General features: G+C 47.8%; 1 protein-coding gene across 2 annotated transcripts; it reads right to left on the bottom strand.

Annotated features, from left to right (window-relative positions):
- Positions 1-1,326: 1,326 nt before the first annotated feature.
- Positions 1,327-24,948, bottom strand: cdk5rap3 (CDK5 regulatory subunit associated protein 3). Of its 2 annotated transcripts, XM_067969372.1 has the most exons (14): positions 24,867-24,948; positions 23,719-23,764; positions 21,786-21,917; positions 18,053-18,153; positions 17,919-17,967; positions 16,592-16,770; positions 15,083-15,219; positions 12,580-12,733; positions 11,736-11,819; positions 11,525-11,618; positions 9,281-9,369; positions 6,982-7,187; positions 5,769-5,940; positions 1,327-2,267 (listed from the first exon to the last, which is right to left on the bottom strand). In XM_067969372.1, the coding sequence occupies exons 1-14, from the start codon at positions 24,870-24,872 to the stop codon at positions 2,202-2,204; spliced, it is 1,515 nt and encodes a 504-aa protein (XP_067825473.1). In that variant the 5' UTR covers positions 24,873-24,948; the 3' UTR covers positions 1,327-2,201. The 2 variants fall into 2 exon arrangements, with proteins under 2 accessions (XP_067825473.1, XP_067825474.1); XM_067969373.1 differs by lacking the exons at positions 23,719-23,764; positions 24,867-24,948 and adding an exon at positions 22,893-23,006.

The raw sequence follows: 24,948 nt of genomic DNA, 5'->3' as shown, positions 1-24,948 counted from the left end.
CATTCAGAGACAGCGCCTTTAATTTTAACTTGTTACTTTTTTTTCCTAATGTCACCTTAGTCACTAACCCTACCAGGATATCCTTCTACTCCTTTCTCCCCCAAGTGCTTATTTAGCTTCCCCTTAAATGCATCTAAACTATTTGCCTCAACTACTGCTTGTGGTTGCGCATTCCAAATTCTTACCACTCTTTGGGTATTTTTTAAAAATTAGTTCTCCAGATGTGGGCGTCGCTGGCAAGGCCGGCATTTATTGCCTATTCCTAATTGCCCCTTGAGAAGGTGATGATGGGCCTTCTTCTTGAACCGCTGCAGTCGTGGGGTGAAGGTGCTCCCACAGCTGTTAGGGAGGGGGTTCCTGGATTTTGACCCAGCGATGATGAAGCTCAAGTTGGTGAAATGAGAAAATGAAACAGGGTGCTCTCAGAGGGGGGGGGAACAATCGAACAACACAGACAATCCAAGACTGTCAGCACGTACATCGAATCAGCAGTAACAATCACTTCCAATTCCAGGGCTGTACCTGAACACTCGGATAGGAAGCTGCCCGATAACAGCAGGGATTGCCAGCTGAGATTGTGCTTTCGGCTGTCTCATGCTCCATGAACATGATCACTCGTGCGTGCTGTATATACATCGGGCAGGAGGGGATACGTACAGGAGATGTATACCATTTACACAGGTATAGCAGATCACGAGAGGCAGATACACAGTTGGCTCCCCCCATCACCAAACCAACTTTTCCCGCTCCCAATTACTGTATCCTCTGCTTCTGGGGAGTGCAATGTACTGTTTCAGGGACATGTACCATACAGCATCAGATGTGAATCAATTATTACTTTAATCCTGTACATGTTGAACATACAATGCTGGCAGGAGGTTTATTTGGCACATCATTACCAATAATTAAAGGGGGGGGGGGGGGGGGGGGGAGAAAATCACGCTCAAGTCATTACACTGTAATGTGTATGATTCTATGTGACTGTTAAACCATCCCTTCAAACTACTCCCACCCCCAGACTTGGGTCACTAGTGCTGCACCCTAGTGTTACACAGCTCACAATGCTCTCTCTGGACACAAGCCAAGTTTGCTGGCTGTGTTCACAGTTTGGTGGACATGGTACCAAGGTATCACATACTCACCATCACAGATCACTGGAATCCTAGCGACTGCATCCTGTATAAAAAGAGACATCAACATCCGAGTGTTACAGTGCTAGGCACCGGTGAATAACCAGCATTGTACTCGGTGTGTGTACACAGGGAGGTATGCACGCAGGACTTGACATATGTTTAAGATGCAGTAAAAATGAGGAACGAGTTGGCAGTCGTTTCTATATCATTTTATTATTAGGTTTAATAATCAGTGATTTTGCCTGTGAGGGGACAGAATACAGGACATCAACGAACAGCTGCTGTGACAATTCTACCGTGTGGGTGTCTGCACGTGGGAGTGTGTGTGCGTGCACGTGGGGGTGTGTGTGTGTGTGTGTGTGTGTGTGCGTGCACGTGGGGGGTGTGTGTGTGTGTGTGTGTGTGTGCGTGCACGTGTGTGTGTGTGTGTGTGTGTGTGTGTGTGTGTGTGTGCGTGCGTGCGTGCGTGTGTGCATGCAGAGTAAAATGCATGTGTTCTGACTGCATACAGCGATATGAACACAGCTCCACATTCTTATTGAACTGGCGAGTGAGGTATTCAAGTGCGGCCTGGACAGGTGTAATTTTTCTAACATCAATTTCAAGGCCTGTTGCCCCACAGTCTGAGTTAACTGTTAACCAGAGACGGTGGGCAGAGTCTAAAGCTTTACTCAATAACCCACACGTGAACCATCCAGTTAAACACAATACCTCCTCACGGGTAGAAAAAAACAGTATCATAAATTTAGTTACAAAATGTTAGCAACAAATATTAAACCCCTGTTACACCTGCTGAATTCAGGAGGGTTTATAAACCTTCCCCTTCCACCTCTGCCTGTACAAGTCGGGTCACAGCACTGGCTGGAGAGGAGCACAACCTTAAATCTCCGAAACCCTCAGTTACTAAATTATATTAGAGGCACAAAATCTCCAGGCACATTCTTTTTGTGTTAAACCCTTTGTCCAATCTTCAATCTACTTTGGTGTGTGCAGTAAGTCTATAAGCAAGTGGCAAATAATCCGGAGCCTGCCCGAGGGTCGGCTTTGCCCGAACACAGAGCAGGCGGGTTAGACCACGACCCCCATCAGGTTCACCCGCCGGTTCTGATACCGCTTGGAGATATCGGCCTCGATCTGAAAGAGAAAACGGAGCAAAAGGACTTTACACAACCCCTGCCGCACACCATCAGGCGCTAATACACAGCCCCGCCGCACACCGTCAGACGCTAATACACAGCCCCGCCGCACAGCGTCAGGCGCTAATACACAGCCCCGCCGCACACCGTCAGGCGCTAATACACAGCCCCGCCGCACACCGTCAGGCGCTAATACACAGCCCCGCCGCACACCGTCAGGCGCTAATACACAGCCCCGCCGCACACCGTCAGGCGCTAATACACAGCCCCGCCGCACAGCGTCAGGCGCTAATACACAGCCCCGCCGCACACCGTCAGACGCTAATACACAGCCCCGCCGCACAGCGTCAGGCGCTAATACACAGCCCCGCCGCACACCGTCAGGCGCTAATACACAGCCCCGCCGCACACCGTCAGGCGCTAATACACAGCCCCGCCGCACACCGTCAGGCGCTAATACACAGCCCCGCCGCACAGCGTCAGGCGCTAATACACAGCCCCGCCGCACAGCGTCAGACGCTAATACACAGCCCCGCCGCACAGCGTCAGACGCTAATACACAGCCCCGCCGCACAGCGTCAGGCGCTAATACACAGCCCCGCCGCACACCGTCAGGCGCTAATACACAGCCCCGCCGCACAGCGTCAGACGCTAATACACAGCCCCGCCGCACAGCGTCAGGCGCTAATACACAGCCCCGCCGCACACCGTCAGGCGCTAATACACAGCCCTGCCGCACAGCGTCAGGCGCTAATACACAGCCCCGCCGCACACCGTCAGGCGCTAATACACAGCCCCGCCGCACACCGTCAGGCGCTAATACACAGCCCCGCCGCACACCGTCAGGCGCTAATACACAGCCCCGCCGCACACCGTCAGGCGCTAATACACAGCCCCGCCGCACAGCGTCAGGCGCTAATACACAGCCCCGCCGCACACCGTCAGGCGCTAATACACAGCCCCGCCGCACAGCCCCAGGCGCTAATACACAGCCCCGCCGCACACCGTCAGGCGCTAATACACAGCCCCGCCGCACACCGTCAGGCGCTAATACACAGCCCCGCCGCACACCGTCAGGCGCTAATACACAGCCCCGCCGCACACCGTCAGGCGCTAATACACAGCCCCGCCGCACAGCCCCAGGCGCTAATACACAGCCCCGCCGCACACCGTCAGGCGCTAATACACAGCCCCGCCGCACAGCCCCAGGCGCTAATACACAGCCCCGCCGCACAGCCCCAGGCGCTAATACACAGCCCCGCCGCACAGCCCCAGGCGCTAATACACAACCCCGCCGCACTCTGCTGCCTTTATCCTAACTCGCACCAAATCACGTTCATCCATCACCCCTGTGCTCACTGACCTACACTGGCTCCCAGACCGGCAATGCCTCGATTGTAAAATTCTCATCCCTGTTTTCAATTTCCTCCGTGGCTTCACCCCTCCCTATCTCTGTAACCTCCTCCAGCCCTACAATCCTCCGAGATCTCGGCGCTCCTCCAATTCTGGCCTCTTGCACAGCCACGATTTCCTTCGTTCCACCATTGGCGGCCGTGCCTTCAGCTGCCTAGGCCCCAAACTCTGGAATTCTCTCCCTCAACCTCTTTGCCTCTCTCTCCTCCTTTAAGAAGCTCCTTAAAACCTACCTCTTTAACCAAGCTTTTGATAACCTGTCCTAATATCTTCTTATACGGCTCGGTGTCAAATTTTGTTTGATAATCGCTCCTGTGAAGCGCCTTGGGACATTTTACTCTGTTCAAGGCGCTATATAAATGCAAGTTATTGTTATTGTTGTAATAGTGTCAGACACTAATACACAGCCTCTGTCGGACACTAATACAGCCACATACACAAATACTCGAGTACAGTCACCCACGTTAATACTCGAGTACAGTCACCCACGTTAATACTCGAGTACAGTCACCCACGTTAATACTCGAGTACAGTCACCCACGTTAATACTCGAGTACAGTCACACGCATTAATACTAGAGTACAGTCACACGCATTAATACTAGAGTACAGTCACACGCATTAATACTAGAGTACAGTCACACGCAATACTAGAGTACAGTCACACGCAATACTAGAGTACAGTCACACGCAATACTAGAGTACAGTCACACGCAATACTAGAGTACAGTCACACGCAATACTAGAGTACAGTCACACGCAATACTAGAGTACAGTCACACGCAATACTAGAGTACAGTCACACGCAATACTAGAGTACAGTCACACGCAATACTAGAGTACAGTCACACGCAATACTAGAGTACAGTCACACGCAATACTAGAGTACAGTCACACGCAATACTAGAGTACAGTCACACGCAATACTAGAGTACAGTCACACGCAATACTAGAGTACAGTCACACGCAATACTAGAGTACAGTCACACGCAATACTAGAGTACAGTCACCCACATTAATGCTCGAGTACAGTCACCCACATTAATGCTCGAGTACAGTCACACACATTAATGCTCGAGTACAGTCACACACATTAATGCTCGAGTACAGTCACACACATTAATGCTCGAGTACAGTCACACACATTAATACTCGAGTAGTCACACACAATACTAGAGTACAGTCACACACATTAATGCTCGAGTACAGTCACACACATTAATGCTCGAGTACAGTCACACACATTAATGCAGAGTACAGTCACACACATTAATGCAGAGTACAGTCACACACATTAATGCAGAGTACAGTCACACACATTAATGCAGAGTACAGTCACACACATTAATGCAGAGTACAGTCACACACATTAATGCAGAGTACAGTCACACACATTAATGCAGAGTACAGTCACACACATTAATGCAGAGTACAGTCACACACATTAATGCAGAGTACAGTCACACACATTAATGCAGAGTACAGTCACACACATTAATGCAGAGTACAGTCACACACATTAATGCAGAGTACAGTCACACACATTAATGCAGAGTACAGTCACACACATTAATGCAGAGTACAGTCACACACATTAATGCAGAGTACAGTCACACACATTAATGCAGAGTACAGTCACACACATTAATGCAGAGTACAGTCACACACATTAATGCAGAGTAGTCACACACATTAATGCAGAGTACAGTCACACGCATTAATACTCGAGTACAGTCACACGCATTAATAGAGTAGTCACACGCATTAATAGAGTACAGTCACACACATTAATAGAGTACAGTCACACATTAATAGAGTACAGTCACACATTAATAGAGTACAGTCACACATTAATATAGAGTACAGTCACACATTAATATAGAGTACAGTCACACATTAATATAGAGTACAGTCACACATTAATATAGAGTACAGTCACCCATGTTAATATTCGAGTACAGTCACACGCATTAATACTGGAGTACAGTCCTACATAATACAGCACCGGACATGTTAATGATTTACTTTTCCAAAGTTTTCTAACAACTTTAGGCCCACACACGTGAGTGCCTGGACGAGTCACTTACTAGCTTCCGAAGCTCTTTGGTTCTCTGGATTAGAAGGTCTAGTTTCGGTTCCAGGGCAGCCTGCTCCTCCAGAGACCGTTGCTGTTTCTGGACCATCAAGTGCTGCTTTTCTCCCACCGCGTCTGCCTGCTTCAGCTTCTGTTGCAGGAGGTCAGTCACACGGTCTACGTATCTGCGGCAGGGAAACAGCCCCGTTAAATGCATGCGACCCGCCATGCTTTCATTTCACTTTGAGAGATTTTCCTCTCTACCCCTCCCACCCCCAGGATTCTGACTGCGGTTGGGGCTTGATTCCACAAGTGCTAGATGCCCTGCGGTTCCTCGCTCAAGCGCTGTCAGACAAGTAACGTCAGCAGCCTATTTAACCGTGGGGGCCGTTGCAGCTGTAAGCAGCGTCTTGCTAATGCGATGATAACATGCCAAGCATAAGAACATAAGAAATAGGAGCAGGAGTAGGCCAATCGGCCCCTCGAGCCTGCTCTGCCATTCAATAGGACCATGGCTGATCTGATCCTAACCTCAAATCTAAAGAACACAAGAAGTAGGAGCAGGACCAGGCCACTCAGCCCCTGGGCCCGCTCCGCCACCCACAGGGCCTTGACGGTCAGAAGACTGACTGAATATAATCGACTAAGAGAGAAGATATGAGAGAGTTAAGGTACAAACCGTGAGAAAAGCAATGATGGCGTCACGCAGACGCACTAAAGAGGATTATATCATTTACAAGATGACTTAATGGGTTAGCAACAGCCATGCTCAATCCTTGTCCTGATGCCAGACACATGCACACTCCAGCTGGAATCACTTAGGGGAGGGGGATCTGGGCTGATGTTTCCCCTCCCAACCTAGGATGCTGTGTCCACCAACTGTGGCACCCTTACTGCTGTTGTGATTCAGATCAAGTAACTCAGAACAGACCCAGGATTAATACATAGAAACACAAAAGGGAGTGGAAATCTGGAACTCTCTCCTCCAAAAAGCTGTTGAGGCTGGGGGTCAATTGAAAATTGATCGATTTGTGTTGGGTAAGGGTATTAAGCATTACAGAACCTAGGCAGGTAGATGGAGTTAAGTTACAGATTAGCCATGATCTAACTGAATGGCGGAAGATGCTCGAGGGGCTGAATGGCCTCCTCCTAGGTAAACCCCGGAGGGAACAGAGAGCAGAGTCAAAGTCAAAATGCGAAGGGGTAAAACACAAGCAGCACCAAACCTGGGAGAGGCGTGAATCATGAACAGGTGTCGCATCTTCACATTGGTCAGCCTCTGAACGAGGTCACCCACCACCGCTGCCATGGCAACAACCTTACCAACATCCTGAACCTGGACGATGGTCGGGGCAGTTTGAAACTGGTTCATGGAGAGGATGTCTGCCTCCTCTCTCATCTCGATGAGTCGCTGGGTCAGGAAGACCTGTAACTGGCAGAGACGATTAAAGAAATGCAATCAGGAAGCAGCCCAGAACGGAGGGTAACAGATGCTGCGGCTAACTTTTAGTCTTGGACCAACCAGAGGCAGCTCTCAGGAGTACTCTATCACGGAGTGATGGGGTATAGGTCTGGCCCCTGCAATTCCCCCACACAGTCAAGGGGTGCAGCTCTGGCCCCGCGATTCCCCCACTTCAGACACTTCACTACAAGAAGTGAAACAAAAATCAAATTGAAACATCGGACTAATAATTCTCAACAAGTTTAGTGAAACTGGCCCTTTCACCCACTGTACAGAAGCTGGGATAACCCGGCCTCCAAACAGCATCCCAGACTTTAGAATTATACAGCACAGAAGGAGGCCATTCGGCCCATCGTGCCTGTGCCAACTCTTTGAAAGAGCAATCCAATTAGTCCCACTCCCCTGCTCTTTGCACATAGCCCTGCAAATTTTTCAATTTCAAGATTATATCTTTTGAAAGTTACTACTGAATCTGCTTCCGCCACCCTTTTAGGCAGCACATTCCAGATCGTAACAACTTGCTGCATAAAAATTTTTTTTCCTCATCTCCCCTCTGGTTCTTTTGCCAATTACCTTAAATCTGTGTCCTCTGGTTACCGACCCTCCTGCCAGTGGAAACAGTTTCTCCCCATCGACTACATCAAAACCCCTCATAATTTTGAACATTGCTATGTTTAGCTTGGGAGCATGAATAGGAAGGAAAGCTGGACTGAACCCCAACCCATCAACATCACACTGCTGGGCAGACCCAACGCAGCCTCACATACACTCGCTGCAGTGAGTCAGCGAGTCGGCTGAGGTCCAGAAGTGAAGAGGAAATAGCCCCCTCAGGCTCTATTTGAGTACCGCTGGTATATGATAGATATATGAGAACAAGTTAAAAGAACAAAGTTTTCAACAATATATCTAGATAAAACTTTTGAGACTGTGCGTTACACTTCAAAGTGCCAAATATGTTTAAAAAAAGGCGGTTATTTCAGGCTGAGGTGAATTGCAGGCTAATATTACGGAGAGAAATATGTAGAGTGACCTGGAGCTGGAATTATACAATCACAGTGCAATCTACAAACTTCCCTCACCAACAGGGACTAACATCAGTGCCCGTACAGATCACCTCCCCACAGGGAAGGCTTGAGCAGCGGGTAAATGCATCAGCTGCAGTGGTACTGGGCCAAGAAATGAAGAGGGTCTCCAGGTTCTCTCCCCGGTCTGTGCGCAGTTCAGTGGGGGAGGGGAAGCTGCAGGTGATGCGTTGTCCTCCACAGATAGGACAAGGAACAAAACATTAACCAGCTAAGGGCCCCTACTCCTCATCGCTCTCCAGAGGCCCTTGCTGCGGAACAAAAAAAATTATAATCGAAAGCCTTGCTAGTGCACACTTCCTATAAGCATCACACTCACTTATGGTCACACTCAAGTCATCATCACACTCACTTATGGTCACACTCAAGTCATCGTCACACTCAAGTCATCGTCACACTCAAGTCATCGTCACACTCAAGTCATCGTCACACTCAAGTCATCGTCACACTCAAGTCATCGTCACACTCAAGTCATCGTCACACTCAAGTCATCGTCACACTCAAGTCATCGTCACACTCAAGTCATCGTCACACTACGAGCAACTCCACATGAAATCTGAAGAGGAGGAGCAAAAGGGAAAAAGTGGGGGTGGGGCTGGGGGAATAAGGGGGAAGGGGTGCCAACCTCAAGGTGGGGGGGTGGGGGGGTGAGTTTTTATCCTAGGTCCCATCAAGACCTCCTGCGTCACACTGGTACGGAACTGCAGTCATCTCCACTGCCTCTACTGGAACATAGGAACAGGAAGATGCCATTCAACCCCTCGAACCTGTTCCATCAGTCAGTCAGGTCACGGTTGTTCTCCATTTACCCGCTCCATATCCCTCGATACTCTTACCCAACAAAAATCTGTTCACTGGCGTCACACTGTGGCCAAAAGGTGCTCAAGCATCCCTCTAACATGCACTGCAACACTACATTTCACTCCTGAATGTTGTATTTTGAACGTTTTTCCAGTACTTATATTTTTTGTTGAAAAGTACCTCCATGAGTTCATTAATAAACTGGTTTCTAGTTTCTGTGTTTTCCAGGATTGTCAGAGCATCATTCCCTTTTGCCACTCCATCACCACCTAGAATCATAGAATAGAATTTAACTAACTGAGAAACAGTCAGTCTGTGATTTTAAAATCCTCGCCCAAAGTTACATTTGAATATTACCCAGTTGGACTGAATGCAATTATTTTATTCAGAATCATAGAATCTTACAGCACAGAAGGAGGCCATTCAGCCCGTCGTGCCTGTGCCGGCTCTTTAAAACAGCTGTCCAATTTAGTCCCACACCCCAGCTTTTTCCCCATAAGCCTACAAATGATTCCTCTTCAAGTACATGTCCAATTGCCTTTTGACAGTTCCTATAGAATCTGCTTCCACTACCCTTTCAGGCAGTGCATTCCAGATCTTAATAACCCTGTGTGTGAAAAAAATCTCTCCTCATTTCCACTCTAGTTCTTTAGCCAATTATTTTAAATCTATGACCCCTGGTTACCGACCCACTTGCCAGAGGAAACAGTTTCTCCCTACTTCAAAACCCTATCAAAACCCCTCATAATTTTAAATATCTCTATCAGGTCTCCCCTTAACCTTCTCTGCTCTAAAGGAGAACAATCCCAGCTTCTCCAGTCTATTCACATAACTGAATAAATGACTCACCCTTAATATAATATTCATGTGTTTGATTTTTCGGTTTTGAGACTCAGAAGTGACTACAGAATAGTAATCTCATTACCGACAAATGTTCTTTCACAAATAACCCAAAGTTCATGATCCATGTAAGTAGAACGAGGGAGTGTGAAAGTCTCCCTTATCCGTGTAAACTGCAGTACAGAGGTTGTACCCGCTGATAATTCCATGGGCAGCACTGCCACCTAGTGTCCAAAGTGTAAGCACTTCCTACTTAAAGAGAGATTGTACTGAAAGAACAAACAAACTTGCATTTCTAAAACGCCTTTCACATCCTCAGGAGGTCCCAAGGTGCTTTACAGCCAATGAATTACCATTTGAAGGCAAATGCAATTTGCGCAGAGCAAGGACCCAGAGACAGCAATGAGATAATGACCAGATAATCTGTTTTAGCGATGTTGGTTGAGGGAGAAATGTTGGTCAGGACACTGGAAAGTGACACAAGGTCTTTTATGTCTATCCAAGAGGACAGACAAAGCCTCAGTTTAACATCTCAATCTAAAGATGGCACCTCCAACAGTGCAGCACTCCCTCAGTACTACACTGAAGTGCCAGCCTGGATTATGTACTCCAGTCTCTGGAGCGGGGTTTGAACCCACGACCTCGGGAGTGCTACCCACTGAGCCACAGCTGACAATTTATTGACAAAACTAAAGCTAGTTGAGAAATATAATGGCAGACTCTTTATATGATGAAGTTGTCAGTAGATTGATCACCAAAGTTCAGTAGAGTAACTGTATAATTTTTATACTGCCAGGTATTTACTATTCCGCATAAAAACCATCCGAACACTCCCCCACCCCCCCACCAATTAGATTCCAGCCTGTAACTCATTCCATATTATATATTCGTCAGAGCCCTTTTACTAAAGAAGAAGAATTTAAACTTTACAGGCTGGCATCTAATCGATGGGTTCGGGGGGTTTATATATAGAATAACAGATCCCCGGGAGTGAGTTACAGGCTGGAATCTAATCGAGGGGTTCGGGGGGTTTATATATAGAATAACAGATCCCCGGGAGTGAGTTACAGGCTGGAATCTAATCGAGGGGTTCGGGGGGTTTATATACAGAATAACAGATACCCGGGAGTGAGTTACAGGCTGGAATCTAATCGAGGGGTTCGGGGGGTTTATATATAGAATAACAGATCCCCGGGAGTGAGTTACAGGCTGGAATCTAATCGAGGGGTTCGGGGGGTTTATATACAGAATAACAGATACCCGGGAGTGAGTTACAGGCTGGAATCTAATCGAGGGGTTCGGGGGGTTTATATATAGAACAACAGATACCCAGGAGTGAGTTACAGGCTGGAATCTAATCGAGGGGTTTAAATAACCTCATAAACATACTTGCATCCCCAAGCTTAGGTGACCAGATTGTAACTCAATCCCCTGTTTATAGATTATATAATGTATCAGTGGGGTTTGAACCCACCTGACTCAGAGGTGGGAGTGCTACCCATCAAGCCACGGCTGACAACTTATTGACAAAACTAAAGCCAGTTGAGAAATATAATGGCAGACTCTTTATATGATGAAGAATACCTTCAGCCCCAGACTCCACCACTTCGATTTCAACTGCAGCACTTGTGTTGTCTCCCCAGTCGATCACATCAGCTCCAAGCTCCTGGCAGCTCACCTTGGAGAAAGTACAAAGTAAATCCAATTAAAACCTGCAGCAAACGACATCAGGACAGGAGGCTCCGAGTCGAGGTGAGCACGGCGACACTTTCATTAAGTGGTTTTGGTGATTTACCTCATCACTTTCTTCCACTGAGATGCCCCAATCGATGCCACCTGACTGGTCTGTTCCAGCGGTGCCATCATCTCCCCAGTCAATCTGGAACACAGATTAGAACACAGTGAGTTACCTGGCAAAGACCAGATAACTTGGCAAAGATAGCCTTATGTGGGCTACACAGCTTACCTGCACTCCATAACTAGTTAGTGTAAGGCGGGGTGGGCAGTGAAAGGCAGGGTGGGCAGTATAAACCAGGGTGGGCAGTATAAACCAGGGTGGGCAGGAGTGTATCTTCGACCCTGGCCAAAGTCCTGGGCTGCCAACACATTGATGCATCCTCTCTGCACCCTTCTCCCGGGTTTTAACCAATCATCAGGTCACATTTATGAGGCTTGTGCCTCCCATTACAACTGCCTCCAATGGCACCCAATGTACAGGAAATAAACCAGGCTCCAATTCAATCGGAGTGATGCCAACAAGCGAACTCCCCAGCATCATCCGAACCCGAGATAGAGGAACAATGTGCCGTGCTCTCTTTGCAGCATCGACATACTTGCATCGAGATAAGTGGACTCGGAATCACAGTACAACCAGTACTTTGTACTTAAATTATTTTTGACTTCTTTTAAAACTTCGCAAGCACGGCAATATTTCACAAAAAAATAAATCAACTTGGGCCTGTAGGAAGCCAGTAACCGATTTGTGCTCCAACGCGCCCGGAGCTATTTCCTGATGCCCCACTGACTGTCAGGGATTGCAGCAGCAATCAGTAACCAACTAACCCTGGCGCAGTCACATCATCAGCAAAGATCCAGCAGCGAAGGGGTTAAGACAGGTGGAACATCCCGATTTCACTCACTGCGTCCTCAGGCTCCTTTGGTTGTGTCTCGGTGTTCTCTGGGCTGATTGGCCGCTCAACGACCAATGGTGCCTGTCCTGTTCTCCATTCATAGACAGTCGTATTTCCTCTCAGTTGAGCGTATTTCAGAAGTGGGACGACGGGCTCGGAGACCCTGTCAGTCAGAACACACGGGAATTACTCAGCAGCCAAACACAAGGGAGCATCAGTGAGTCCTGGCGCAGGGGTGGGTACAGAGCAGCGGGGGAGGAAACATTGGAACAGGAGGAGGCCATTCAGCCCCTCAAGCCTGTTCCACCATTCAATTAAATCATAGCTGATCTATATCTTCAACTCCATTTACCCGCCTTGGTTCTGTAACCCTTAATACCCTTACCCAACAAAATCTAACAACAAAAATCTATCAACCACAGTTTTGAAATTTTCAATTGACCCCCCAGCCTCAACAGCTTTTTGGAGGAGAGTGTTCCAGATTTCCACTCCCCTTTGTGTGAAGAAGTGCTTCCTGACGTCACCCCTGAATGGCGTAGCTCTAATTTTAAGGTTATGCCCCCTTGTTCTGGACTCCCCCACCAGAGGAAATAGTTTCTCTCTATCGACCCTATCAACTCCTTTAATCATCTTAAACACCTCAATTAGATCACCCCTTAATCTTCTATACGCGACGGAATACAAGCCTCGGTGCTGGTTGAGGGATAAACATTGACCAGGACACCGGGGAGAACTCCCCTGCTCTTCTTTCAAATAGTACCGTGGGATCTTTTACGTCCACCTGAGGGGGCAGATGGGACTTCGGTTTAACGTCTCTTCCGAAAGACGGCACCTCCGACAGTGCAGCACTCCCTCAATACTGCACTGGGAATGTCAGCCTGGATTATGTGCTCAAGTCTCTGGAGTGGGGCTCGAACCCACGACCTTCTGACTCGGAGGTGACAGTGCTACCCACTGAGCCACGGCTGACACCTATCACCTCCCCCACTGCCACAGGTTTAGTGACTCTGCCGCTGATACTCCCCTCAGAGTCCAGTCGTGCTGCTGCTGGTCTAGTTATGGGGATCGGCAGCTTAGGAAGCGCCACCTAGTGGTAGAAATAAGCAGCTGCAGGCATGACGGTGTGTCACAAATTGGCGATGTCCCAAATGATGAGGCGGTGACAAACGTAGCAAATTTAATACATCAAAGTCCCCCACAGGAGACTGGTCAAGAAGGTACGAGCCCATGGAGTCCAGGGTGCCTTGGCACTTTGGATACAAAACTGGCTTAGTGGCAGAAGGCAGAGGGTGATGGTCGAAGGTTGTTTTTGTGACTGGAAGCCTGTGGCCAGTGGGGTACCACAAAGATCGGTGCTGGGTCCCTTGCTGTTTGTGGTCTACATTAATGACTTGGATATGAATGTAAAAGGTATGATCAGTAAGTTCGCTGATGATACAAAAATTGGTAGGGTGGTAAATAGCGAGGAGGATAGCCTCAGTCTGCAGGACGATATAGATGGGTTGGTCAGATGGGCGGAACAGTGGCAAATGGAATTTAACCCGGAAAAGTGCGAGGTGATGCACTTTGGAGGGACTAACAAGGCAAGGGAATACACAATGAATGGGAGGACCCTAGGCAAGACAGAGGGTCAGAGGGATCTTGGTGTGCAAGTTCACAGATCCCTGAAGGCGGCGGAACAGGTAGATAAGGTGGTAAAGAAGGCATATGGGATACTTGCCTTTATTAGCCGAGGCATAGAATATAAGAGCAAGGAGGTTATGATGGAGCTGTATAAAACACTGGTTAGGCCACAGCTGGAGTACTGTGTGCAGTTCTGGTCGCCACACTACAGGAAGGATGTGATCGCTTTGGAGAGGGTGCAGAGGAGATTCACCAGGATGTTACCAGGGCTGGAGCGCTTCAGCTATGAAGAGAGACTGGGAAGATTGGGTTTGTTTTCCTTGGAGCAGAGGAGGCTGAGGGGGGACATGATTGAGGTGTACAAAATTATGAGGGGCACAGATAGGATGGATACTAAGGAGCTTTTTCCCTTCGTTGAGGGTTCTATAACAAGGGGACATAGATTCAAGGTAAAAGGCGGGAGGTTTAGAGGGGATTTGAGAAAGAACTTTTTCACCCAGAGGGTGGTTGGAGTCTGGAACTCACTGCCTGAAAGGGTTGTGGAGGCAGGAACCCTCAACATTCAAGAAGCATTTGGATGAGCACTTGAAATGCCATAGCATACAAGGCTACGGACCAAATGCTGGAATATGGGATTAGAGTAGACAGGGCTTGATGGCCGGCGCGGACACGATGGGCCGAAGGGCCTCAATCCGTGCTGTATAACTCTATGACTCTATGACTAAATATTGCATCGGATGACTGGGTCAAAGGCAAATTGCACTTCTTTCACAATGAACAAATGTTGAATTAATTTCTATCAAAACTCAGTGGGAACATTCCGGTTTAATTCGCTGCTCACCATGGTGCAGGGCCCTGTTTCATTCTGCGCCTCCTGCACAATTCCTACCTGCCACACACAAACTCCACACAGGCCTCGTACAACTCAAGAGTGTCTGTAAGGTTGCTGGTTCCGTCAGCGATACCATCGAGGCCGGAGGGGAGGTCCCGGCACAGGGATAGCAGCTCCTGTCGGACATCCTTGCCCTGTTCAGCGATACAGAAACACGAGGACTTCAGCTACTTATAACCAGGGCAAAGTGGCCCGCACTCCTTACATTACTTCAGGTAGCAGTGTTACTTTCTCTCCTCTAGTTCTCCACCATTCCTGACCTGCTCCCTCTGCCGGTGCTGCTCTGTGACCAGCGATGGACTGGAGCCCAGCTGTTCACATTACGGCCCAGGGGCCAGACAAGGCTCGAGGGCCCCAAAAATCTGGCCGTCAAGTGCCAGTAACTCACCCGCCTTCAGTCTACTACTGAAATGGAGCAGAAAATTCAAACAGTACCGGGTGAGGAGAGCCTCTTTGTTGGTTCCTTGAATTCAATGGTTTGTGATGTAGCTGTGTGTGGCCCATGGAGTTCCAAACCATGCAACTAAATACCTGTGAAAACTGGACGCTCCAGACTATAGAAACTTTCTCCAGAGATAACAGGCTGGCAGGACACAGGGTCATGAAGCCGACACAGAGATTTCTTAATGATAATAAAAAGTTCAAATCATGAAACTTGACTGCAGCGGCCAGCCACCTACTGTTAGCCATGCCAAGCTCTGACAGGAAGGAAACGCCCTGTGCCCCAAAACCACATCCTCTGTGGCAGTAAGGGGCACGAAAATGGGGTGGGAAAGGAAAAGAAAGACCTTGTATTTATATCGCACCCTTCACGACCTCAGGACGTCCCAAAGCACTTTACAGCCAACAAAGTATTTTTGAAGTGTAGTCACTGAAATGTGGCGGCCAATTTGCGCATAGCAAGCTCCCAGAAGCAGCAATGAGATCACTCAGGGGTTACAGACATTGTGGCTTCTGTGTCACATGACTGTCTTTGTTTCTTTATCTTTTTTTATTACGTCCACAGAGAAATTATGAGTGCTACGCTTAAATGTATTACAGAGAAATGTGACAGACAGGAAGCGTGGCTGGACAAACCATTTTATATTATATATACACTAATTAATCTCCCATGATACGATGCATGCTACAACAACAACTTGCATTTATAGAGCTCCAGGACAGGTGTGAAAGTAGGAAAGTTTAAACTTTTTGATTAGGATAATTTACACTTTCGACCTCCTGCACTGGGCTCCCTTTCTTACAGATGCAAAGCAACCTGGAACTGTGTGTTTCAGCTTCCTGCCTCTGAATTGGCCTGTCAATCAAACAAAGCCAACATTCTTATCTGCAAACCAATCTTTAAGTGAATCTACTTGTACTCACTTTAAGGAGGATGAGCAATTATACCTTCCAGCCTTAAAGGGACACACACATACATTTTAGTTTACAGGATATCCTGCTCCTGCGCTTATAGTTTTGCTAGAATTATACATCTACTGCGAGCGCAGACACGAGCTGACCCACCGTTATTCCAAACTGCTTGCAGGAGGTGAAGAACTTCTCTCTCGCCCCAGCTGCGTTGTTGATATAATCCAGCTCCTTGCGACTGTACTCCTGCTGGAGCTGTTGGCACTTGCTGATCTGCTTTCTCAGCGACGGAATTTCATAGTTCACATTCCGCACCAGTAAACTGGATAGTTCAACTGTTGTTAAAAAAACAGAAGTGAGCCAGTGAGGGACGGGAGAGGGCGAAAACACGGCTACAGACGCAGGGAATTCCCCATATTCCCAAAGGAGCTGTGGAGTAAATATTGCACCATACATTTGCTGCCACTACAGAGCACTGTTCACGGAGGTTCGAACCAGGACCAGAACAGAACCATTACCTGAGCAAAACCCCACCCGTTTACAGCATAAAGCTCAACTCAGTGGGGGCGGTCTTGACTTTTGTCACCCGACCGGGGGAGCATGCTGGCCAGTGGCCAAGTAGCCCCCCTCCTCCCCATTTTGAGGTCCCAGGCTTGTTTAAATTTGGCAGGCAAGCTGCGGGGAGCCAAGAAGCTCACCGGATTGAGGCGTCCAGCAAGTGTAAGTTGGGGGCGGGGGGAAAGGGTCACAATTGCGGAGGGTGGGGGTCCCAGGGAGGCAGCGGCCCTGATTATTTTTGTGAGTCACTCCTAACTCCTCGGGGCCCCACACTTACTGGGTTTCATCCCTTCCACTGCCCGTGGAGCTGGTCAGAATGAGCAGAGAGCAAGTTCTGACCAATTCTGACCTAAAATGGTAATCGACATCCCATTACGTCCTAGCATCCCGATTTCCATATTAAAAGGGGCCAATTGTCCACATTTATAATGGAAACTTGCCATGCAAACTGGTCACATTGTAATTACACCCTCTGGCCAGTGATGGTACTGCAGCGTGTCTGTCACGTTTACATAGGCAGTTACCATTATAAATGTGGACATGGGGATTTATACCGGGTGCTGCAAGATTTTTATAGATACCTGTACTGCGAGATACTTCAGATCATCTGTTTTAGGTGTTGGTTGAGGGATAGATACTGGCCAGGACACAGGGGAGAACTCCCCATCTCTTCTTCGAATAGTGCCATGGGATCTTTTACGTCAACTTGAGAGGTCAGAGACGGCACTGCCAATAGTGCAACGCTCCCTCAGCACTGGCACTGGGAGTGTCAGCCTGGATAATGTGCTCATGTCTCTGGAGTGGGGACTTAAAGCCACGACCTCAGACTCAGAGGCGAGAGTGCGACCCACCGAGTCACAGCTGACCTACAGACTCCATGCCCGACCCGGATTTAATGTGTGTAACTGCAAACTGGCTTCCTTACCTAGATAAACGTTGTCTTTTTCATATAGAGACACTATTTCCTGCCAATCCTATAGCAACAAAAAGATAAAGAAAAGGGGTAACTTTGTTTTTTTTTAAAAAAAAACCTATAATTCTAATTCAGAATAAATTTACCTTCATTCGCTGAGAAGAATAGCCACCAAAAATATTCTTTGTGGAAGCTTCTGTTCTTCTGAGAATCTCTATGATTCTCAGGCAATGGAAATAATGGATATCTGGAAAAGGGGGAAAAATATCAGACCGACAGTGAAGAAATAGCACAACTCATTAGCTACCTCTAGATAGATAGATAGATGGAGATTGATATATATATATATATATATATCAAGATCTTAAGTCTAGCATTCATCGAATCCATATCGGTCACTCTGCAGTAGTGGCATTGGGAGCATCAGCCTCGATTTTGTGCTTAAGTCTCTGGAGTGGAGGCTTGAACCCACGATTTTCTGGCAGGATGAAAAATAAAATGCTGGAAACACACAGATCAGTCAGAATCTGAAACAGAAAAGGCAAGTTAACTTTTCAGCTGAGGCCCTTCACCAGAACTGTCTCCTCTCTTTCAGATGCTGATGGATGCACTTTATTTTTCCAGCACTTTTAGTTCCAATCTCTGGCACTCAGTTCTCCCTTTTTAATCTCTACAGTATTTGCGAAGCCCGTTACAGCACCATCCAGTGACCAGAATATGTTACCATTGCAATTATTACTACAACAACTTGCATTTATATAGCGCCTTTAACACAGGAGCGAATATCATACAAAATTTAACACGGAGCCACATAAGGAGATATTAGGACAAGTGACTAAAAGATTAGTCAAAGAGGCAGATTTTAAGGAGCATCTTAGACCGTAAGACCATAAGAGATAGGAGCAGGAGTAGGCCATTCGGCCCCTCGAGCCTGCTCCGCCATTCAATGAGATCATGGCTGATCTGATTTTTACCTCAACTCCACTTTCCGTCCTTTCCCCATATCCTTTGACTCCCTTACTGATCAAAAATTTGTCTAACTCAGCCTTGAATGTATTCAATGACTCAGCCTGCACAGCTTTTTGGGGCAAAGAATTCCAAAGATTCACGACCCTCTGGGAGAAGAAATTCCTCCTCATTTCAGTCTTAAACGGGCGACCCCTTAATCTGAGACTATGCTCCCTAGTTTTAGATTCCCCCATGAGGGGTAACATCCTCTCAGCATCTACCCTATCGAGTCCCCTCAGAATCTTGTATGTTTCAATAAGATCTCCTCTCATTCTTCTAAATTCCAATGAGTATAGACCCAACCTGTTCAACCTTTCCTCATAAGGCAACCCTTCCATACCCGGAATCAACTTAGTGAACCTTCTCTGAACTGCCTCCAATGCAAGTATGTCCTTCCTTAAATAAGGGCACCAGAACTGTACGCAGTACTCCAGGTGTGGTCTCACCAGCACCCTGTACAGTTGTAGCATGACTTCCCTGCTTTTATACTCCATCCCCCTAAAAATAAAGGCCAATATTCCGTTTGCCTTCCGGATTACCTGCTGCACCTGTATGTTGACTTTTTGTGTTTCATGTACGAGGGCACCCAGATCCCTCTGTACCGCAGCATTTTGTAGTATTTCTCCATTCAAATAATATTTTGCTTTTTTATTTTTCCTCCCAAAGTGGATGACTTCACATTTTCCCACAATATATTCCATCTGCCAAATTTTTGCCCATTCACTTAACCTGTCAATATCCCTTTGCAGACACTTTGTGTCCTCATCGCAACTTGCTTTTCCACCTATCTTTGAATCATCAGCAAATTTGGCCACAAGACACTCTGTTCCTTCATCCAAGTCATTGATATATATTGTAAATAGTTGAGGCCCCAGCACTGAGCCCTGCGGCATCCCACTAGTTACAGATTGCCATTTTGAAAATGACCCTTTTATTCCGACTCTTTGTTTTCTGTTAGTTAGCCAATCCTCTATCTATGCCAGTATATTACCCCCAACACCACTCTTATCTTGTGCAGTAACCTTTTATGTGGCACCTTATCGATTGCTTTTTGGAAATCCAAATATACTGCATCCATTGGTTCCCCTTTATCCATCTGCCCGTTACTTCCTCAAAGAACTCTAATAAATTTGTCAGACACGATTTCCCTTTCATAAAACCATGTTGACTCTCCTTGATTGTATTATGAGTCTCCAAATGTCCTGCTATTACTTCCTTAATAATGGATTCTAGCATTTTCCCAATGACAGATGTTAGGCTAACTGGTCTATAGTTACCTGCTTTCTGTCTCACTCCCTTCTTGAATAGGGATGTTACGTTTGCGGTTTTCCAATCCGCTGGGACCTTTCCAGAATCTAGTGAATTCTGGAAGATTACAGCCAATGCATCCACTATCTCTGTAGCCACTTCCTTTAAGACCCTCGGATGCAAGCCATCAGGTCCAAGGGACTTGTCAGCCTTTAAGACCCATTAGTTTACCTGATACTTTTTCTCTAGTGATAGTGATTGTTTTTAGTTCCTCCCTCCCCTTTGCCCCTTGATTTTCTACTATTATTGGTATATTATTAGTGTCAGATACAAAATATCTGTTCAATTCCTCTGCCATTTCCTTGTTTTCCATTATTATTTCCCCAGTCTCATCCTTTAAGGGACCAATGTTTACTTTAGCTACCCTCTTCCTTTTTATTTACTTGTAGAAGCTTTTACTGTCAGTTTTTATATTTCTTGCTAGTTTACTCTCATCATTTATTTTCTCCCTCTTTATTATTCTTTTCGTCATCCTTTGCTGGTTTTTAAAGTTTTCCCAATCTTCGGGCTTACCAGTAATCTTTGCCATGTTGTATGCTTTTTCTTTTAACCCGATACCATCCCTGACTTCCTTAGTTAGCCATGGTTGGTTCACCCTTTTTGTGGAGTCTTTCCTCCTCACAGGGATATATTTTTGTTGCGAGTCATAAAATATCTTTTTAAATGTTTGCCACTGCTTATCCACCATCATACCATCTAATCTGTTTACCCAGTCCACTTTAGCCAATTCCGCCCTCATTCCTTTATAATTGCCCTTATTTAATACAGTAGTTTCAGACCCTAGATCCTCGCTCTCAAACTGGATGTGAAATTCTATCGTGTTATGATCACTGCTTCCCAAGGGATCCTTTACTTTTGAGATCATTAATTAATCCTGTTTCGTTACCCATTACCAGATCCAAAATGGCCTGTTCCCTGGTTGGTTCCCCGACGTATTGTTCTAAGAAACAGTCCCTAATACACTCTATGAACTCCTCTTCAGGGCTATTTTTGCCAATTTGATTTGTCCAATCTATGTGAAAGTTAAAATCGGCCATGATGATTGCATTCCCTTTTTTACAAACCCCCCCTTATTTCCTGATTAATATTTTGCCCTGACAGTCTTATAGGAGGAGAGAGAAGTGGAGAGGTTTAGGGAATGGAATTCCAGAGTTTACGGCCTAGGTAGCTGAAGGCACGGCTGCCAATGGTGGATGAAAATCGGGGATGCGCAAGAGGCCCGAATTGGAGGAGCGCAGAGATCTCGCAGGGTTGTAGGAGCTTACAGAGATAGGGAGGGGGCTCGGCCATGGAAGGATTTGAAAACAAGGAAAAGAATTTTAAAATCGAAGCGTTGCCAGACTGGGAGCCAATGCAGATCAGCGAGCACAGGGGGGTGATGGGAGAATGGGACTGGCCCTCGGCACCACCATGGGAACAAGAAAAAAAGTACAGAGAGAAAATTAAAATATCAAAACACGTTAATATTCTTGTGCTTGGCCCCAGGACCATCGCAAGGTTATCAATGAACCCTGCTTACACACACAGGCTCCCGGGGTGAGACTGAGCAGAAATGGTACTGACATGATCCCGACAGGAGCTGTTTGATCTCCTCATTCTCTGGCATATCCTGGATGGCGTTGTTTATCTTCTCACGAATCATCAGCACCGAGTTCTGCCACTTCAGTTTGCAGTGTCGCCTATCCACCAGCCAGTCTGGGAGAGAGAGGAACAGAGAAAACAAGATACTCCTGTGAATCCCGCGTCATCCCGAGCATTCAGGAAACAACGTCATTAGAGGGGTTTCAATTTTTTTGTTACACACACACACAAACGTACCCATCTACTTTCTACTCTGGGCTACACATTGATTACTGACAAGAAGGCACCCTGCAAAATTCAGGCCAACACTCCCAGGGCAGTACAGAGGGCGTGCTGCACTGTCAGAGGTGCCGTCTTTCGGATGAGATGTTAAACCGAGGTGTCCTCTCAGGTGGATGTAACAGATTCCACGGCACTATTTTGAAGAAGAGCAGGGGAGATCATCCCGGTGTCCGGGCCAATATTTATCCCTCCACCAACATCACTGAAACAGATTATCTACTCATTATCACATTGCTGTTTGTGGGATCTTGCTGTGCGCAAATTGGTTGCTGTGTTTCCTACATTACAACAGTGACTACACTTCAAAAGTCCTTCATTGGCTGTGAAGCACTTTGGGATGTCCTGAGGTCATGAAAGGAACTATATAAATGCCAGTCTTTATGCCTTACCACTGAGAGTTTTGCCCAATTGTTGTGATTTATCTGGACACTCTCAGGTTACTTTTCCCAGAGGAAACACAGCAGCCAAATCGTGCACAGCAAGTACTGGCACTGGAGTGTCAGCCTAGATTATGGGCTCAAGTTTCTGGAGTGGGGCTCGAACCCACAACCTTCTGACTCAGGGGTGAGAGGCAGTTTCAGACTGAGGCCAGTAGGTGCCTCTGTGGAACGAGTTTCGTCAGCTGACTGTGTGCAAAGCCACAAGCAATTTGCCAGTAATAAAAAATTCTTTCAAATCTTAGGGAAATTGCCTGCTGCTCCTGTGTTAGACTCACATCCACTTTGCTGCTAAAATTAGTAAACGGTAACAAAATACATTCCCCAAATGGGGTTTTAAGATCATTGGCATACTTAAGAAAAGACATACTTGCTCTCGAGGCAGTACAAAGAAGGTTCACTCGGTTAATCCTGGGGATGAGGGGGCGGACATATGAGGAGAGGTTGAGTAGATTGGGACTCTACTCATTGGAGTTCAGAAGAATGAGAGGCGATCTTATTGAAACATATAAGATTGTGAAGGGGCTTGATCGGGTGGATGCGGTAAGGATGTTCCCAAGGATGGGTGAAACTAGAACTAGGGGGCATAATCTTAGAATAAGGGGCTGCTCTTTCAAAACTGAGATGAGGAGAAACTTCTTCACTCAGAGGGTAGTAGGCCTGTGGAATTTGCTGCCCCAGGAAGCTGTGGAAGCTACATCATTAAATAAATTTAAAACAGAAATAGACAGTTTCCTAGAAGTAAAGGGAGCAGGCAAGAAATTGGACATGAATTTAGATTTGAGGTTAGGATCAGATCAGGCATGATCTTATTGAATGGCGGAGCAGGCTCAAGGGGCCGATTGGCCTACTCCTGCTCCAATTTCTTATGTTCTTATGTTCTTAAAAGAACCATGAGGAGAATTTTTTTTTTTTACGCAGTGAGTTGTGATGATCTGGAATGCACTGCCTGAAAGGGTGGAGGAAGCAGATTCAATAGTAACTTTCAAACAGGAATTGGATAAATACTTGAAAAGGAAAAATTTACAGGGCTATGGGGAAAGAGTCGGGGAGTGGGACTAATTGGATTGCTCTTTTAAAGAGCCGGCACAGGCACGATGGGCTGAATGGCCTCCTTTTGTGCTGTAAGATTCTGTGATAAACAGTTTAAAAACAAAGATGCTGTCCATTCCCGATACACCGGTGCAGAGATTTACCCAGGAGCTTGCTGGTCTGTATATCAATTGGCATTTTCCTGTGTTCCTGTAAGGAAAATAAACACAAGATAATCCCTGATAAAAACTTGAACAACTTGTGTTTCTATAGCAGTCCTCACACCGCCTGCTCGGACACTGACGGACGGTCATAAGAACATAAGAAATAGGAGCAGGAGTAGGCCATACGGCCCCTCGGGCCTGCTCCGCCATTCAATCAGATCATGGCTGATCTTCAACCTCAACTCCACTTTCCCACCCGATCCCCATCACCCTTGATTCCCCCAGGGTCCAAAAATCTATCGATCTCAGCCTTGAATATTTTCAATGACTGAGCACCCACAGCCCTCTGGGGTAGAGAATGCTAAAGATTCACCACCCTCTGAGTGAAAAAATTCCTCCTCATCTCACTCTTAAATGGCCGACCCCATATCCTGCAACATGACGGTCAGCACCGCCTTGCTCGGGCGCCCTCGGACGGTCAGCCACCGCCCGGCTCGGGCGCCTTCGGACGGTCAGCCACCGCCCGGCTCGGGCGCCCTCGGACGGTCAGCCACCGCCCGGCTCGGGCGCCCTCGGACGGTCAGCCACCGCCCGGCTCGGGCGCCCTCGGACGGTCAGCCACCGCCCGGCTCGGGCGCCCTCGGACGGTCAGCCACCGCCCGGCTCGGGCGCCCTCGGACGGTCAGCCACCGCCCGGCTCGGGCGCCCTCGGACGGTCAGCCACCGCCCGGCTCGGGCGCCCTCGGACGGTCAGCCACCGCCCGGCTCGGGCGCCCTCGGACGGTCAGCCACCGCCCGGCTCGGGCGCCCTCGGACGGTCAGCCACCGCCCGGCTCGGGCGCCCTCGGACGGTCAGCCACCGCCCGGCTCGGGCGCCCTCGGACGGTCAGCCACCGCCCGGCTCGGGCGCCCTCGGACGGTCAGCCACCGCCCCTCCCCCACTTGATGCCTCGTTGTCATGGTTGACGACGACATAAAATCCCTTATTATCGTCGCTTGTTTACGTCACAGGAGGCCATATACAGGTGGAATCGGTTACCACGGCAACCGAGGCCTCCCTCCTTACTACAGCCTTCTGTACCGTCTCCCGCTCCCTGGCGGGCCCAGGCCGCTCCTCGCACTGACTCCGCACAGCAAGCGGCTCTCACCTCCATCCCGCCACCTCCACCCCGCTCAGGCCCCGCCGGCACCGCCTGGACACCTCTGCCCACGTGTCCTCACCACGGCAGT

The sequence above is a fragment of the Heptranchias perlo genome, chromosome 30 (genome assembly GCF_035084215.1).
Source record: "Heptranchias perlo isolate sHepPer1 chromosome 30, sHepPer1.hap1, whole genome shotgun sequence".
Taxonomy (NCBI): Eukaryota; Metazoa; Chordata; class Chondrichthyes; order Hexanchiformes; family Hexanchidae; genus Heptranchias; species Heptranchias perlo.
This window is presented reverse-complemented; position numbering and strand designations above follow the sequence as displayed.